This window comes from Oryctolagus cuniculus, chromosome 20, assembly GCF_964237555.1.
Source record: "Oryctolagus cuniculus chromosome 20, mOryCun1.1, whole genome shotgun sequence".
Classification (NCBI taxonomy): Eukaryota; Metazoa; Chordata; class Mammalia; order Lagomorpha; family Leporidae; genus Oryctolagus; species Oryctolagus cuniculus.
In genome coordinates, this window is record NC_091451.1 from 40,006,983 (window position 1) to 40,021,485 (window position 14,503).

The 14,503-nt window shown below is 61.2% G+C and overlaps 1 protein-coding gene across 6 annotated transcripts in view; it reads right to left on the reverse strand.

The window, feature by feature from the left end:
- SYNE3 (spectrin repeat containing nuclear envelope family member 3) overlaps nucleotides 1-14,503 on the reverse strand; it is a 79,131-nt gene that overhangs the window by 14,178 nt on the left and 50,450 nt on the right. For all 6 annotated transcript variants that reach the window (XM_070065593.1, XM_070065589.1, XM_070065592.1 and 3 more), the window contains 10 exons: nucleotides 13,495-13,631; nucleotides 13,202-13,376; nucleotides 12,042-12,224; nucleotides 10,172-10,315; nucleotides 8,566-8,700; nucleotides 5,413-5,574; nucleotides 4,744-4,916; nucleotides 4,191-4,320; nucleotides 3,682-3,843; nucleotides 4-153 (listed from right to left, as the gene is read on the reverse strand). In XM_070065593.1, the coding sequence (XP_069921694.1) occupies nucleotides 4-153; nucleotides 3,682-3,843; nucleotides 4,191-4,320; nucleotides 4,744-4,916; nucleotides 5,413-5,574; nucleotides 8,566-8,700; nucleotides 10,172-10,315; nucleotides 12,042-12,224; nucleotides 13,202-13,376; nucleotides 13,495-13,631 (1,551 nt within the window). The remainder of the gene's footprint in view (nucleotides 1-3; nucleotides 154-3,681; nucleotides 3,844-4,190; nucleotides 4,321-4,743; nucleotides 4,917-5,412; nucleotides 5,575-8,565; nucleotides 8,701-10,171; nucleotides 10,316-12,041; nucleotides 12,225-13,201; nucleotides 13,377-13,494; nucleotides 13,632-14,503) is intronic.

Sequence of the window (14,503 nt, forward strand, 5' to 3'; positions counted from 1 at the left end):
TACCAGCAGGTGGCTGGAGTCCTTGAGCTTGGACTTGTACAGCATCCAGCGGTAGCGCAGATCCTCCAGCTCATCCGAGGTCCCCCTTGCTGGTCTGAGACGAAGGAGGGTCTCAAAGAGATGTTGGCCTTCTGGCACCCGAGCATCCAACTCCTAGGGTGGGGGGAGAAGGCCGTGTTATGGCCCGGTCAGCCTCACCCAGCTGGGAAGAGCAGGCCAGTCGAGCACTGGACAGGCAGGTGCACAGGGAGCAGGCAGACGGCATCTGGACGTGAGAGACTCTCATCTCTGCAGTACACACCGAGGAGCGGCAATGACTCTGGAAACTGCCATAGCGTGGCCTCCCGCACAACAGGGGCAGTCAGACTGCTGACTTCCTGTTGTGACTTGCAGTGCGACAGTCCAGGGCACGTCCCCCAGAGGGAGTCTCGTAATTACTGTTGAACACGTGTTTCTGTTGGCATTGGGCCGATTTTTCACGCCCGGGGATGGCACCCGCCATTCTCCGGCTCCTAAGACGTAGTGGGATGTGGAGCCTGGAGCAGGGCTCTACATCTGAGAGCCCGAGTTTCAATCCCAGCCGGCTTAGCTGTGCACCATGGGACAGTCAGCTTGGCTGCTCAGAGCCCCTACAAATCAAACATCCAAGAGCAAGGGAGCGTAACCTGGGGGACGGGGTCATTTCCAACACGGTGCACGTTGGGAGGAGGTGGTGAAAAATGAGAAGAGCGACCACGGGTGAGACAGGAGACGCACACAGGAAGTACCTCTCGGTAACGGCCAATCAGATCATTGGAACCACCCCACCTCCCCACCGAAGACATGACAAAGGCATCAGAGCGTTACCAAGAGGCAGCACATCAGAGCGTCACTCCCGGAGGCTGAGAAGCAGAGAGGCAAACCCCATGTTCAGGCACGCGTCCATCACCCATGGACAGGGGCCCGTCGGGAAGCGACGGCTGCGGAACAGACCTGTGCTCCTGGCAGCCTTGCAGGTCCAGGGGCAGAGAGGTCAAGGTCACTCCTGCAGGGGTCAGGGTCAACCCATTCCCCCTCTGCTGGGACCCCCACAGGCTGCACCCGCAGAGTAAAGGTGAAGCAGAAGTAAATCCAGGGGCCGGTGCTATGGCATAGCGGGTAAAGCCACTGCCTGCTGTGCCGGCATCCCATATGGGTGCTAGTTCGAGACCTGGCTGCTCCACTTCCGATCCAGCTCTCTGCTATGGTCTGGGAAAGCAGTAGAGGATGGCCCAAGTCCTTGGGCCCCTGCACCTGCATGGGAGACCCAGAAAAAGCTCCTGGATCCTGGCTTCAGATCCACTCAGCTCCAGCCGTTGCAGCCATCTGGGGAGTGAACCAGCAGATGGAAGACCCCTGTCTCTCTCTCTCTCTCTCTCTCTCTCTCTCTCTCTCTCTCTGCCTCTCTGTAACTCTGCCTTTAAATAAATAAGTAAGTAAGTAAATCCAGGCCTTCAGTGAACTTGCAGCCCAGCTCCAAGTCATCTCAGAGGTCCAGGAACCTCAAGCCTTGAATTCGGGTTGAGTGGTCCCACGGGATAAAGCCCCCACTCTCCCAGTGGTAGCAAACAAAATCATCTCTGCAGAAAAAGATGGCTCCAAACCTCAAGGGACTCTCACAGCTGTTTTACAGAATAAAACACATGGATCAAGTGATCAGCCACATGGACGCAAGACACCAAGAACAAGAACAGGCAAAAATAACACCCAACAGAAACTCCTAAAATGCCTTGAGATGCTGGCATTACCCGTCAGCCTCTGTAGACAAGGCTTGTTCACTGTGTTCAAAGATTTAAAGTTTAGAAATTTCAGCAAGACTCTGGAAGCTATGGAAAGTGACAGAGCATATTGCTAAGACCCAAATAGAAGTTCCAGAACTGATAAACAGCAAAAGGTATGAGCTCAGAAGACATGTTTACCAGCAAATGAAACACAGCTAAAGAGAGAATGAGGAAACTGGAAGGTGGGTTGGAAAAAATTAACCAGAGTGCAACAGGAAGAGACAAAGGATGGCAAATACACAAGAGGAGGCAGATACATAAGGCGCTCAGTGGGAAAGGTAACATATGCTTAAAAGACATCACGCAGGGAGGGAGAGCCAGCATTTTAAGAGCTAACATCAGAGAATTTGCCAGAGATGCTACACAGCAAATTCATGAGTTCAAATGAATCTCAAGGGGCTGGCGCTGTGGTGCAGCAGGTTAACACCCTGGCCTGCAGCACCAGCATCCCATGTGGGTGCCGGTTTCAGACCCAGCTGTTCCACTTCTGATCCAACTCTCTGCTATGGCCTGGGAAAGAAGTAGAGGATGGTCCAAGTCCTTGGGCCCCTGCACCCACGTGGGAGACCCGGGAGAAGTTCCTGGCTTCGGCTCAGCTCAGCTCCAGTCATTGCGCCCAACTGGGGAGTGAACCAGTGGATGGAAGACCTCTCTCTCTCTCTCTCTCTCTCTCTCTCTCTCTCTCCTCTCTCTGTGTAAAGATGACTTTCAAATAAATAAATAAATCTTAAAAAAAATGAAAAGCAGAATAAATTTTTCAAAATTCAATGTCTAACATATCACAGTGAAACTACAAAGAAAAATACTGACGAGAGAGAGCGAGCGAGCGAGCAGGCTGGAGTCCGGTGAGAAAGGACTCGGTGATATCCTGGGGGTGTAAGGCCTGAAGTCTCAGGTCTTCATTAGGTGTGGGGGAGGGGCAGGCCACATCTATGGATCTGAAGAGTCAGTGGGTCATTCCAGCTGCAGAATGAATCACAAGCCACCTGAGGAGAGACGAGCTGAGCCGCTGTCCCCATCACAGTGGCCCCGACCTCCCTCTGCTATGAGTGGCCTGGGCTGGCCCACAGCAGGTGAGAGACGAGTGATCCAGGTCATTCTCATCTCCAACAGCTTGCCAACCCCCAGGGGCAGAGCCACATGCAGACCTACAATGGACGGTGGACAAATGAGGAAGCAGGGCTGAGACCAGAACCGCCCAGCTGAGCTCAGACCAAGCTGCCAGGTTTCAGAATCGTGTGTTGGATGACTACTGTCGTGAGCCACAAACTGAGGGGCGGTGTGTCCCACAGCAAGAGTTAACTGACAGAGCAGTAAGATGATGGACGGTGGGAAATACAGAAGTAGGCAGAATTCACGAGTGAATGCCAGGGAAAGGTCTAGAACATTTGAGCTGGGGCGGGCATTTGAGGCCATGGTTAAGCCACTTCTTGCAATGCCTGCAACCCATGTTGGAGTACCTGTTTCAAGTACTCCGCTTCGATCAGGCTCCACTTCTGATCCAGCTTCCTGCCGACAGCACCCCAGGAGGCAGCAGGTGATGGCTCAAGTACTTGGGTCCCAGCTACCCACATGGGAGACCCGGATTGAGCTCTGGGCTCCTGGCTTCAACCTAGCCCAGTCCTGACTGCTGTGGACATTTGGGGAGTAAACTAGCAGATGGAAGATTCTCTATGCACTCCTCTTCAAATAAATACACTTAAAAGAATTTAAAAATATTTGAACCCACAAAGTTGAAAAGCGATTATTTAGACACCAGTGAGGACAGACCGTGCATGAGCTGGGTGTGTGCTCATCGGCGAGAACACGCTGAGGGCGCCACACACGCCCGCAGGTGCACAGCTCAGGTGCAAAGCAGGTGCACCTGTCCTCCAGGACCAACCTGCAGCTTGGTCTCCCGGGTCCTCAGGTCCTCGGCTGTGGCGGCTCTCGTCGCGATGATTCTCACCAGCTTGGAATTTTCCACCTGCAGCCACTGCTCAAAGTCTCTCAGGAGTCGCGACCGCTCTTCGCGGCTGCCTTCTTCCTCCACAAGTAGGTTTGCCTGCAGGAATGCACGTGATCCGAGCATCAGAGGCAGAAAAAGCCCACCGGAACAGAGCTACGCACAGAAATAGACCCATCATGCATTTCGGCTTCTGATCTCTCCTACAGAGGCCACTGCTGGGGCCATCAAGAAGTGCACACTGGTGGCCAGGGATGCCCTCCGCCTCCCGGCAGCCTGGCTCTGCATCCTGGGATCTCTCAATTCTCCCCGCCCCCCGTGGGGTCACAAGAGGAGCAGGCTCACGTGAGACTGGATGTGGCCCCAAGCAGGGAGGGTCCACGCTGGGTGTCCACCCCCGCCCCGCCCCTGCCCCGCCACTGGGTCCGGGCTCCTGCCAGACTCACCCCCCGGCGATGCCTGGGAAGAGGATCCATGGGGTCGATGAGGAACCCAGACTTCGGGATGTTGTTGGTGAAAATCATTTTCTTCCCTGAATCCACTTCGGTCCTCCGCATCTGCCAGTTTCTGATGAGGCTGAGATGACAAAGGCCACGCAGTTACGGCACGGGAAGACCGAGGTCTCCGGGGAGGCAGTGGCCTTGGGACCCCGTGGCTGGCAGGAAGCTTCCGGTAGCCCCTGCGGCTCACAAGTTAGCACCCACCCTCCAGGCTCGCCAGGACGAGCCCATGGCACTCTCCCGTCCGGGTTCCTGCTTCACATTCAAGTCACTAGGTCGTGAGGGTGCACTTGCCCGGGGATACAGAGGCAGAAACAGAGGCCCCAAGCCAAACGGGAGGCCAACTCCCCAGCCAGGGCTGCTTCCAGGCTCTTCCTGCCCCTGCTAAGTCAGTCACCAACCCCGCCCAACCGCGGCACCACACCTAGCACACAGCCCAGCCCCCACCGCCGAGCTCGCCCCAGCTTGGGGGTGGGGGGGAAGCCAGGCGGCCTCTGACCTCAGCAGGCTTTCTTTCCGCAGCTGTAGGCTCTGCCAGGACTCCGCCAGCTCCCGCAGCTCCTCCTGGACCCTGGTGGCCCCCTCCCGGGAAGACTGCTCCAGCACCCGCCGGCCACGCGCTTCGATCAACAGCAGCTGGGCCTCCTTCTCCGGGAAGTCCGCCACCAACCTCTGAGGGACACAGGGGCATGCAGATGCAGTGAGGCCGGGGGCAGGGGGCGCTCTGCTCTGGTGGGACGCAGGGGCAGGTCCCCGGCTGCCTGGAGCAAGCACGTGGTCCACCCCCAAGGGCTCGTGCGGGCGTAGCTTGGTCCCCGGTGCGGTGGTGCCCAGAGCAGGGATGAGCGGGAGGTCTGTGTGTCACTGGGAATGTGGCCTCAGAAGGGATGCATGGAGCTCTCCTGGGACCAGAGTTTGCTCTCGCGAGCGTGAGGTGCTCTCTAGGTGAGCTCTGTGGCTTCCTGTCCGGCCTCCCTCTCTCGCGTGCTCCACGCACTGCGACACCACCCACCTGGAAGGCTCCCGCAGAGCCGGGCGGATGCAGGGGCCAAGCCCTAGGAGCGCCAGACCCTGCCTGAGCTCGCCAAGCCTGCTGCTCTATACAGTAACCAGCCTCCGGGATCTCGTCACGGTGTCGGGGACCACACGAGCACGCTGGCGATCTCACCTCGACCTCGGCCTCTCGGGACGCGGCGTCCCCGGGTTCCGCGTCCCCCTGGTGGGACTCCAGCTTCTGTGCCACCACGGCGATCCACTGGCGCAGCTCCAGTAGCTCCTGGCTGAAGGTGCGGTGCTCCTGCACGCTCTGCCGACACCCGTCCACCAGGTCCTGCGGCACAGCCCACACGGCCCAGGGCGCTCTGAGCGCCGGTGGAGGCAGAGACCCGTGCGCACCACCCCGGCCTGCCTGGGCCCCGGCTGGCCCCACCCACATGTGAGGCTGGTCCTGCCCTCTGCACACCAGGGGCTTCCCGCAGGAAGATCGCGCCCCCCCCCAACACCCCAAGCCTGTCTCCCAGAAACTCCCAGGTCTGGAGTGGGGGAGGGGGTGGAGGAGGTGTTTGTTCCACGGCTGCGATGGACACAGCAACGGGCACAAGCCCTCGCGGAAACCCCTGGTCAGTGTCTTCTGATGCTGGACACGGTGCACCTTGCCACCCAGCCACTGTACTCGGGTTGCAGACCCACCGGAAATGGATCCTGTCTTCATGAGAGGCCCTGCTCTCTGGCTCCAGGAAAGGTGGGCATGGTGCCCCCAGGGGAGGCCTCTCTCCACCCTCCTGGTCACCTAGCCCGGCCCCCTGCATGCCACCCCACCACACCCCCCCCCCCGCACACCACAAGCCGCTCGGACCCCAGGGGCCTGTGTCCTCACTCCTGCTGCGTTCCCCAGTGCAGATCCTCCTGACTCCTGCACACCAGCCCACAGCTGCACCAACACACGGCTGAGATACCCGGCCCACGCTAGGTGCTGGGACCCACGGATGCCATAGCAGTGAGCTCCCACCACCGCCAGCCCCTGGCAGCTCCTGGCCGCCAACCTCAGACCAATGTGGCGCACGGCTCCCCGTGGCACAGAGCTGTGACGGTGAAGATCCCCGGGCTGTGGGGGAGGAGTGCTCTAGAACTTTCTACATGTAACAAGCATTGGGTAGCAAGATGAAGTGGGACGATGTCTCCTGGAAGAAGTGCCTGGCCCGAGAACAGCACCACTGCGCGGCTGCCATGGACGCTGGGTTAGCGCTGCGTCTCACAGCGGCCACTGTCTCCTCCTCTGGCTGCAGTGCTTCCGAGCTGTGCTGACTTGAATGAGGGAGACAGCAGGAAGGTAGGGCTGGCAGAGCCGGCTCCTGCGGGCCCCCGGGTGGTGGGGCCAGGGTCCCACGTCTCCACGCTCCCGCCCTAACCTTGAGACTGCCAGCCACTGTTTGCTATCTTCCGTGTCACTCGGACCAAGGGGTCTCCTCGGTAGTGTTGCATTTGCAGGAAACACAGGGGGGACCCGGGTTGCTGCAGTAATGGTGGGGCGGGGGTGTGCTATGACTCGGACGTCTCCCCAAAATGCACAGGTTGTCAACTCGACCCCCAGTGCAGCAGTGTTGGGGGTGGGGCCTCCGGGGAGGTGTTCAGGTCCGGAGAGCTCTGGCCTGGTTAACGCCTTGAGAGGCCTGGCAGAGCAGCCCTTGGCACACGGGGACAGCGCCGGCTCCTGCATCCGGGCCATCCCAGCCTCCAATTTATTGCTCCAGGGCCGTGAGCAATAAATTCCTGTTATTTATAAGTTACCTAGGCTGCACTGTTGGCTACAGCAGTGCAGTGCACCAAGGTGGGTGTGGGCAGCGGATACTAGGGGTACCCAAAGGAGGGCCGCCGCCCAGCAGTGCCCCCATCCCACCAGGCTTCCCCAGGCCCTCCCAACACCCACAGTGGCAAAATGTCTGTCTGTCAAGACCTGCACGTGGAAGCTGGCCGCAGCTGCCGACACAGAGGCTTCCGCAGCTTCAACAAAGGCGCTGAGTGCTCCAGAGAGACACGGTCGTGAGAGCCGACGGGAAAGCACCTTCAGAGGATGAGTGCCGTACCCAGCCACACCGCCGGCGGCACCGCGGCACAGTGTTGGGCTGTCACGTGGAGGGGGCGCATCCTGGCCACCCCACCAAAGGACGCCACTTTACCATAACGACTTTCATCTCTCTCCTATCACAGTATTTCTGTATATTAGGAATGGGGTGATTTCTACGTGTATTTTGTACAATTCTATGCAATCGTGTAAGTTCTGAGTGGTCCCTGTGGGTGACTCGGGGTATCTGGGAGGCTGAGCCCCGTGGAGGGGAGGTGGGAGCATGTGGCTCAGATGGGCTGCGTGGGCCGGGTGGGGTGGGGAACTCTGCTGCAAGTGTGGCTGCAGGATGCCTCCTTGCACCTGCCTGGTTTTGGAGGACAAGCGTTGGCATAATCGTTCCCCAAACCCCTACAGGGGCTCAGTCCCCAAAGACAGACGTTGGCGATACTAAGAACACAGAAGAATCCAGTGATGGTGACGGGAGGTGGGGCTTCGAGAACTAGGGCATCGGGGCCCCAGGATGGAATGCTGTGGCTTTAGGGACGGAGGGAGTGACCACACACACGACACTCCTCGGTGCTCCCCGGCTCTCGCCACGTGATGGCCTGGCCACCTCGGTTCTCTGCCAGCAGCTGACGGTGAACCCATGGCTGCGTGGCCCTGGACTGTGAACCTCTAGCTCTCTGAATCAAAATTAACCTCTTTGTCAAAACTCAAGTTTGGCTTCCCCTGTGTTTGCCTGCAACAGCGCACAGCCGACTGACACAGCACTCCCCAGGCTTGCCACCAAGGGCGATCAGCACACCATTGAGCCAGCGGCAGGGTGGGGCCTGCGCTGCACACGCCTGGACCTCCGGCTGGAGGTCCACCCTCCAGCTCCATCTGTACTGCCCAAAGGGGCGTCAATTCTGCACAAACACCCAGTGGCCAGTAGGGGCCACTGCAGGCGAGGCTCTGCCCTGCCAGGGCTCCCGGCAGCATGCCTGGGACCCAGTGTGCGCCTGCCTGTTGGCCTTTATTACAAGAAGGAACTGCACATTTACTTGCTTGCTTGCTGAGTGTCTGTTTACACAACCAGCACCTCGCGCCCAGAAGGGTGGGTCTGCAGTGCTGGCTGCACGTGCAGGAGGCACTTGGCAATCATTGAATGCATGGAGACAGAAAGGAGAAGAGGAGAGGGTTGCAAAAGCAGCGGAAGCAAGGTCCAGGGTGGAGATGTCTCTGGGGCTGCCGGGGACCCCCTCGCCCGCCCCTTACCTCCAGGGCCCGCTGCAGGGCCTGGCAGTCGGAGCAGAGCTGGCCCGCTCTCTGCTGGTGGCTGGTGTTCCCCTGTACCAGAGACTGCAGAGCCTCCGCCTGCACGCCCAGCTCCAGCCCTTCTTCCTGCAGCCCCTGCGGGGAGGAAAGGAATGAGGGGGGGGGAGGCTCTCCTTTCTGCCTCCCCATCGCGGAGGCTGAGCAGGGAGGGGGTCTCTAGGTGGGAGAGTCTAGGGTGAGGGGTCACCCAGGATAGCACAGGCCTGTCGTGCACCAGGGGCTGCTCGTGTGGTCAGTCTGATGGGCCTGTTCTCGGAGCAGGTGAGACTTAAAAAGTCAGAAACTGTAGGGCGCCATGAAAGTAAACCCTAAGACCAGACAGCGTCTCTGGACTCTCAGCTGATGGCCACCTCTCTTAAGACGACTCACACCTGTTTTAGCTTTAAAGCCCCAAATGCACCATTCTGAAACTCACTAATGTACGAGCTGCACTTGAGTTTTAAAAGATAACCATTGGGGGCCGGCGCTGTGGCGTAGCAGGTAAAGCCGCCACCTGCAGTGCCAGCATCCCATATGGGAGCCGGTTCAAGTCCCAGCTGCTCCACTTTCGATACAGCTCCCTGCTAATGTGCCTGGGAAAGCAGCGGAGGATGCCCAAGACCTTGGGCCCCTGCACCCACATGGGAGAGACCCAGAGGAAGCTCTTAGCTCCTTGGCTTTAGAACTGGCCAGCCCTGGCCGTTGTGGCCATTTGGGAAGTGAACCCAACGGATGGAAGATTGATCTCCCTCTCTGTAACTCTGACTTTCAAATAAATAAATAAATAATAATAATAAAAAAAAGATCATCATTGTATCGCACGCAACTTGAAAACCAGCAAGGCTCCTTATCCAGCCAATGAGCAGCCTGTCTCCAGGCTCGTGCGTTTGAAAACATACCTGCTTCATCTCTAAATTGATGTATTTAACTGGAGGAATACTTCTGTACTTAAGAATACTTCAGAAAGGGAATTTTTTAAAAAAGTAATTTTAAAAATAAACACCAATGCCAGACTTTGGGACCAAGGAGTAAACACAAGGTTGCTGATCCCAAGAGTCAGCAGGTTGGGGGCCGGCGTTGTGGCACAGTGGGTTAAGCCGCCACCTGTGATGCCGGCATCCCATACGGACACTGGTTCAAGTCCCAGCTGCTCCACTTCTGATCCAGCTCTCTGCTAATGTCCCCGGGTTAAGCAGAGCAAGATGGCCCAGGTACTTGGGACCCTGCACCCACACGGGAGATCCAGAGCTCCTGGCTCCTGGCCCCAGCCTGAGAATGAACGAGCAGATGAGAGCTCTCTCTCTCTCTCTCCCTCTCTCTGTAACTCTGCCTCTCAAATTAATAAATAAATAAATCTTAAGAGAAAGAATCGCAGTTTGGAGGTGCCACAGGCCTCGAGGCCAGGGGCCATCCGTTATAACGGGCAGAGATTCTAGGGAGGTGGCAAGCAGGCACCCAGCCGTCTGGCTCAGCCTGGCTCTGCCGGCTTCTGCTAGACCACGGGCGCCGCTCCTGGGTGTGGCTGAGCGCCTGGGCAGGGGGCACGCGGACCCCACGGGCCCCTCACCTGCAACCTTGACAGCTGGGCCTGCTTTCCAGGAAGGTCCGGCTGAGGCCCGTCCTCGGCTTGGACCCGGGCCTGGAGGTCCAGGAGCTTCCTCTGCAGCGGCTCAAACGCGGCCCCAAAGTCCTTGTGCTGGGCCAGCAAGCTCTGCAGACACAGAACGGGGGCTGCAAGTGAGCGGCTGCCCCCCACCGCCCCCACTCCCCCCACACACACCTGACACCTGTAACCAGGCTGCTCTCATCCCGGCCAGCTCACACTCACGCAGGCGCCACCCCCTCCAGGAAGCCTTCCTGAGCCTCACCTCAGCACCACCACAGCGTGCCCCCTCCCATCACCTCCCAGCCCTCACCAGATCAAGTTTTATGGGAACACGGCTGACCCCATTCACTGGCAGGAGCCACGACTGTCAACCTTCCTGACAAACACGACAGCTTCAGTCTGCCAGCCCTCGCCCTGCCCCAGCCCCTGTAAGTCTGTCTGCACCGCCAGCCTGCAGTGTAGGCATGGGCTTAGGGGGTGGTCGGGAGATAGACGGGCGGCTAGGGAGCGGCCAGAGGAACCCCACACAGTTCACGCACGGGGACACAGCCAGGCCCAGGGCAGCAAGCGACGGGGCTGAGAGGAGAAGCTGGGGCCGCCCGTGTCCCAGGAAGTGGCCTGGCCCTGCAGTGGCTCCCATGCCCCCGTGTCCCAGAAAGTGGCCTGGCCCTGCAGTGGGTGCCCGTGTCCCGGGAAGTGGCCCGGCCCTGCAGTGGCTCCCGTGCCCCCGTGTCCCGGGAAGTGGCCCGGCCCTGCAGTGGCTCCCATGCCCCCGTGTCCCAGGAAGTGGCCTGGCCCTGCAGTGGCTCCCGTGCCCCCATGTCCCAGGAAGTGGCCTGGCCCTGCAGTGGCTCCAGTGCCCGTGTCCCCGTGTCCCAGGAAGTGGCCCGGCCCTGCAGTGGGTGCCCGTATCCCCGGAAGTGGCCTGGCCCTACAGTGGGTGCCCGTGTCCCGGGAAGTGGCCGGGCCCTGTAGTGGCTCCCGTGTCCCCGTGTCCCGGGAAGTGGCCTGGCCCTGCAGTGGCTCCCGTGCCTGTGTCCCGGGAAGTGGCCTGGCCCTGCAGTGGCTCCCGTGCCCGTGCCCCCGTGTCCCAGGAAGTGGCCGGGCCCTGCAGTGGCTCCTGTGCCCGTGTCCCCGTGTCCCGGGAAGTGGCCGGGCCCTGCAGTGGCTCCCGTGCCCCCGTGTCCCGGGAAGCGGCCGGGCCCTGCAGTGGCTCCTGTGCCCGTGTCCCCGTGTCCCGGGAAGTGGCCGGGCCCTGCAGTGGCTCCTGTGCCTGTGTCCCCGTGTCCCGGGAAGTGGCCCGGCCCTACAGTGGGTGCCCATGTCCCAGGAAGTGGCCGGGCCCTGCAGTGGCTCCCGTGCCCGTGCCCCCGTGTCCCGGGAAGTGGCCGGGCCCTGCAGTGGCTCCTGTGCCCGTGTCCCCGTGTCCCGGGAAGTGGCCGGGCCCTGCAGTGGCTCCCGTGCCCCCGTGTCCCGGGAAGCGGCCGGGCCCTGCAGTGGCTCCCGTGCCCGTGTCCCCGTGTCCCGGGAAGTGGCCGGGCCCTGCAGTGGCTCCCGTGCCCCCGTGTCCCGGGAAGCGGCCAGGCCGTGCAGTGGCTCCTGTGCCTGTGTCCCCGTGTCCCGGGAAGTGGCCCGGCCCTACAGTGGGTGCCCGTGTCCCGGGAAGTGGCCGGGCCCTGCAGTGGCTCCCATGCCCGTGTCCCAGGAAGCGGCCGGGCCCTGCAGTGGGTCCCCGTGTCCCAGGAAGTGGCCGGGCCCTGCAGTGGCTCCCGTGCCCGTGTCCCCGTGTCCCGGGAAGCGGCCGGGCCCGGCACACACCCGCGCCGCTCACCTGCAGCTTGCTTTTCCTCTGCAGGAGGCTGTTATGCAGCAGGTCTCGGTCCCGCACCGAGCTCGCTGCCTCCTCCAGGAGGGCCGCCGCCCTGTCGGGGTCACAGACGCCGCCCAGCAGCTCCTTCTTCAGCTGCAGCATGGTCAGCTGCTCTTTCAGGCGAGAGCTTTCCGCCAGGGCCGCCTGCGGGAGGAAGGCCCGCATCAGCCACGGAGCCCGACGCGCCTGGGGAGCCCCGGCTCTGGCTGCCGCTGCCCGGAAGCAGCGCCCGCGGCTGGGAACCAGAGGCTGCATGGGGAGGGTCGGTGGGGCTCCCTGTCACCCCCTCATCGTAGACCGCAGTGCCCCTGGCTTCGCTCACCTGTCCACACAGCCCCGGCTGCCCCCAGAACCAACAGCAGAATCCCACACCTAAGCCAGCTCGGCGCCCTGCTCGGTTACTCCCATCACCAACAGCAACGGGACGTCGTGGATACTTTGAAGGGGGGACGTGGGGGAGCAAGAGCAGAGGGAATTCAGGAGGGCTTCCCAGAGGAGGGGACTCCACAGCAGACTCCTGACGTGTGGGAGCTTGCTAGGCAGAGAGGGCACGGAGTCTCAGGAGCCACCTCGCGTGACGGCAGCTGCCTCCATGCACCCTGACCCTGCACAGCCCAGGCCTCCACCTCCTCCAGGAAGCCTTCCCTCACCCCGTTTCCAGCCCCACAGCCCCGACAGCCTTGCCAAGCGTCGGGCTCCGCTGACTAGTGGCTGTTTGGGGGGCAGCAGCTCTGTTTCTCCACTTGAGGGTCTGGGGTCCTGGAGGCCAGAGGTCTGTCTTAGCTGGCCCAGGTTCTTCCATCCAAACCTGCTGGTTCTTCTGAAAAACCCACTTCAGCAGAGGACTGGCTGGGGGTGGGGGGAGGTCCCAGGGGGCAGGGCCAGTACACAGCCTGGGGTCACACCAGGCTCCCCCCTGCTCCTCAAGAGCTGAGGGTGGCCTTTGCCACTACAAACAAACAGCGTGACATCTCCTGTGCCCTTGGGGCCCTCCGGGCACGGCACCGCGTGCACAGTGCCATGAGGTCTGGGGACCCACCTCAGGACAGTGGCCGAGAGGCTGCCCGCAGCCGCCAGCCGCCCTCGGCCTCCCCAGTGAGCCCCTGTGGGACCCTGGTTACCTCGATCTGGGGCAGGAAGGTGTGGATGGAGGGCGGGTCCGGCAGGCTGGCCGTGACGTCCAGGAGCCGCTGCGCCAGGGCTTTCCACAGCTGCAGATCCTGCAGGGGGCGCTGGAGCCGCTGCCACAGCTGGGCACCCGCCGCGCTGCGCAGCTTGGCACTCTTCCCCTTCAGGCTACAGGGACCCAGGATGGAGGCAGCGGGGTGGGGCTCAGTCCCGGGCCGGGGCCTCTGCCCGCCCTCCGGGTGGGGGCCCAGCCCCGAGTCCCGCCCGCCCTCAGCCTCCTGAGCACCTGTGAAAGTCCTGGATGGCGGTGACCACGGCGTCTGAGAGCGGCTGCAGGTCGTGGGCAGAGCCCAGGAGCTCCTTCAGCTGGGCCTGCAGCCGCTCCACGCGGGGCTCCTCCGAGGCCAGGGCTGCACGCGTGGCCTGCGGCAGGTGACATGGGGGAGGGAGAGGCTCATCAACAGGAGGGGAGGGTGTGCAGGGGTAGGGGGCGGGTTCGGCTGGCAGGGATGGGCCAAGCTGGCAGAAAACTGTCACCAAGAGCAGGGACCGGGACCCCAAGCCTGGAGCCTGGGTCCCCTCTCCCGCCTCTGACTCCGTGACCTGGAGCTTGGCCTTGCCCGTAGCTGGCTTCACCCTCTACCACCCCCACCCACAGCACTGTGATGGGGAGTCCCGGCCCTAACGATTCATGCAGGGACACAGACCCTGTGGCAGGGGCCCAAGGCTTCCTGGGAAGGCAGAGTTCCATATCCCCGCTTACACCCAGGGAGCAGGGCCCCAGAGGGGCCTGGGGGGCCACAGAGCCCAGAACCCAGACCTGACCCCCAGGGCCCCGAAACCGAGCTGTGCCGCCACGCTGTCTGCACCGTGCTGCTGCCTGGGAGATTCGTGCCGGGACCACCCCCAGGCTGCTTCACTTCCCTGCATCCAGACCCTCCGACACAGCGCCTCCCGAGGTCCTGGCACCTTAGGAGGTCGACCGTGACCAGCAGGATGCCCCGCCCACCTCGCTGGGCTCGTTATCAACCATTTTTAAGATTTATTTTATTTATTTATTTGGAAGGCGGAGTTAGAGAGAGAGGGAGAGACAGAGAAACAGAAAGAGAAAGAAGATCTTCATCTGCTGTTTCACTCCCCAAATGACTGCAAGAGCCAGGCCCAAGCCAGGAGCCAGGAGCTTCCTCTGGGTCTCCCACACGGGTGCAGGGGCCCAAGCACTTGGGTCATCTGCCACTGCCTTCCCAGGCACATTAGCAGGGGGCTAAATCAGAAGTGGAACAGCTGGGACTTGG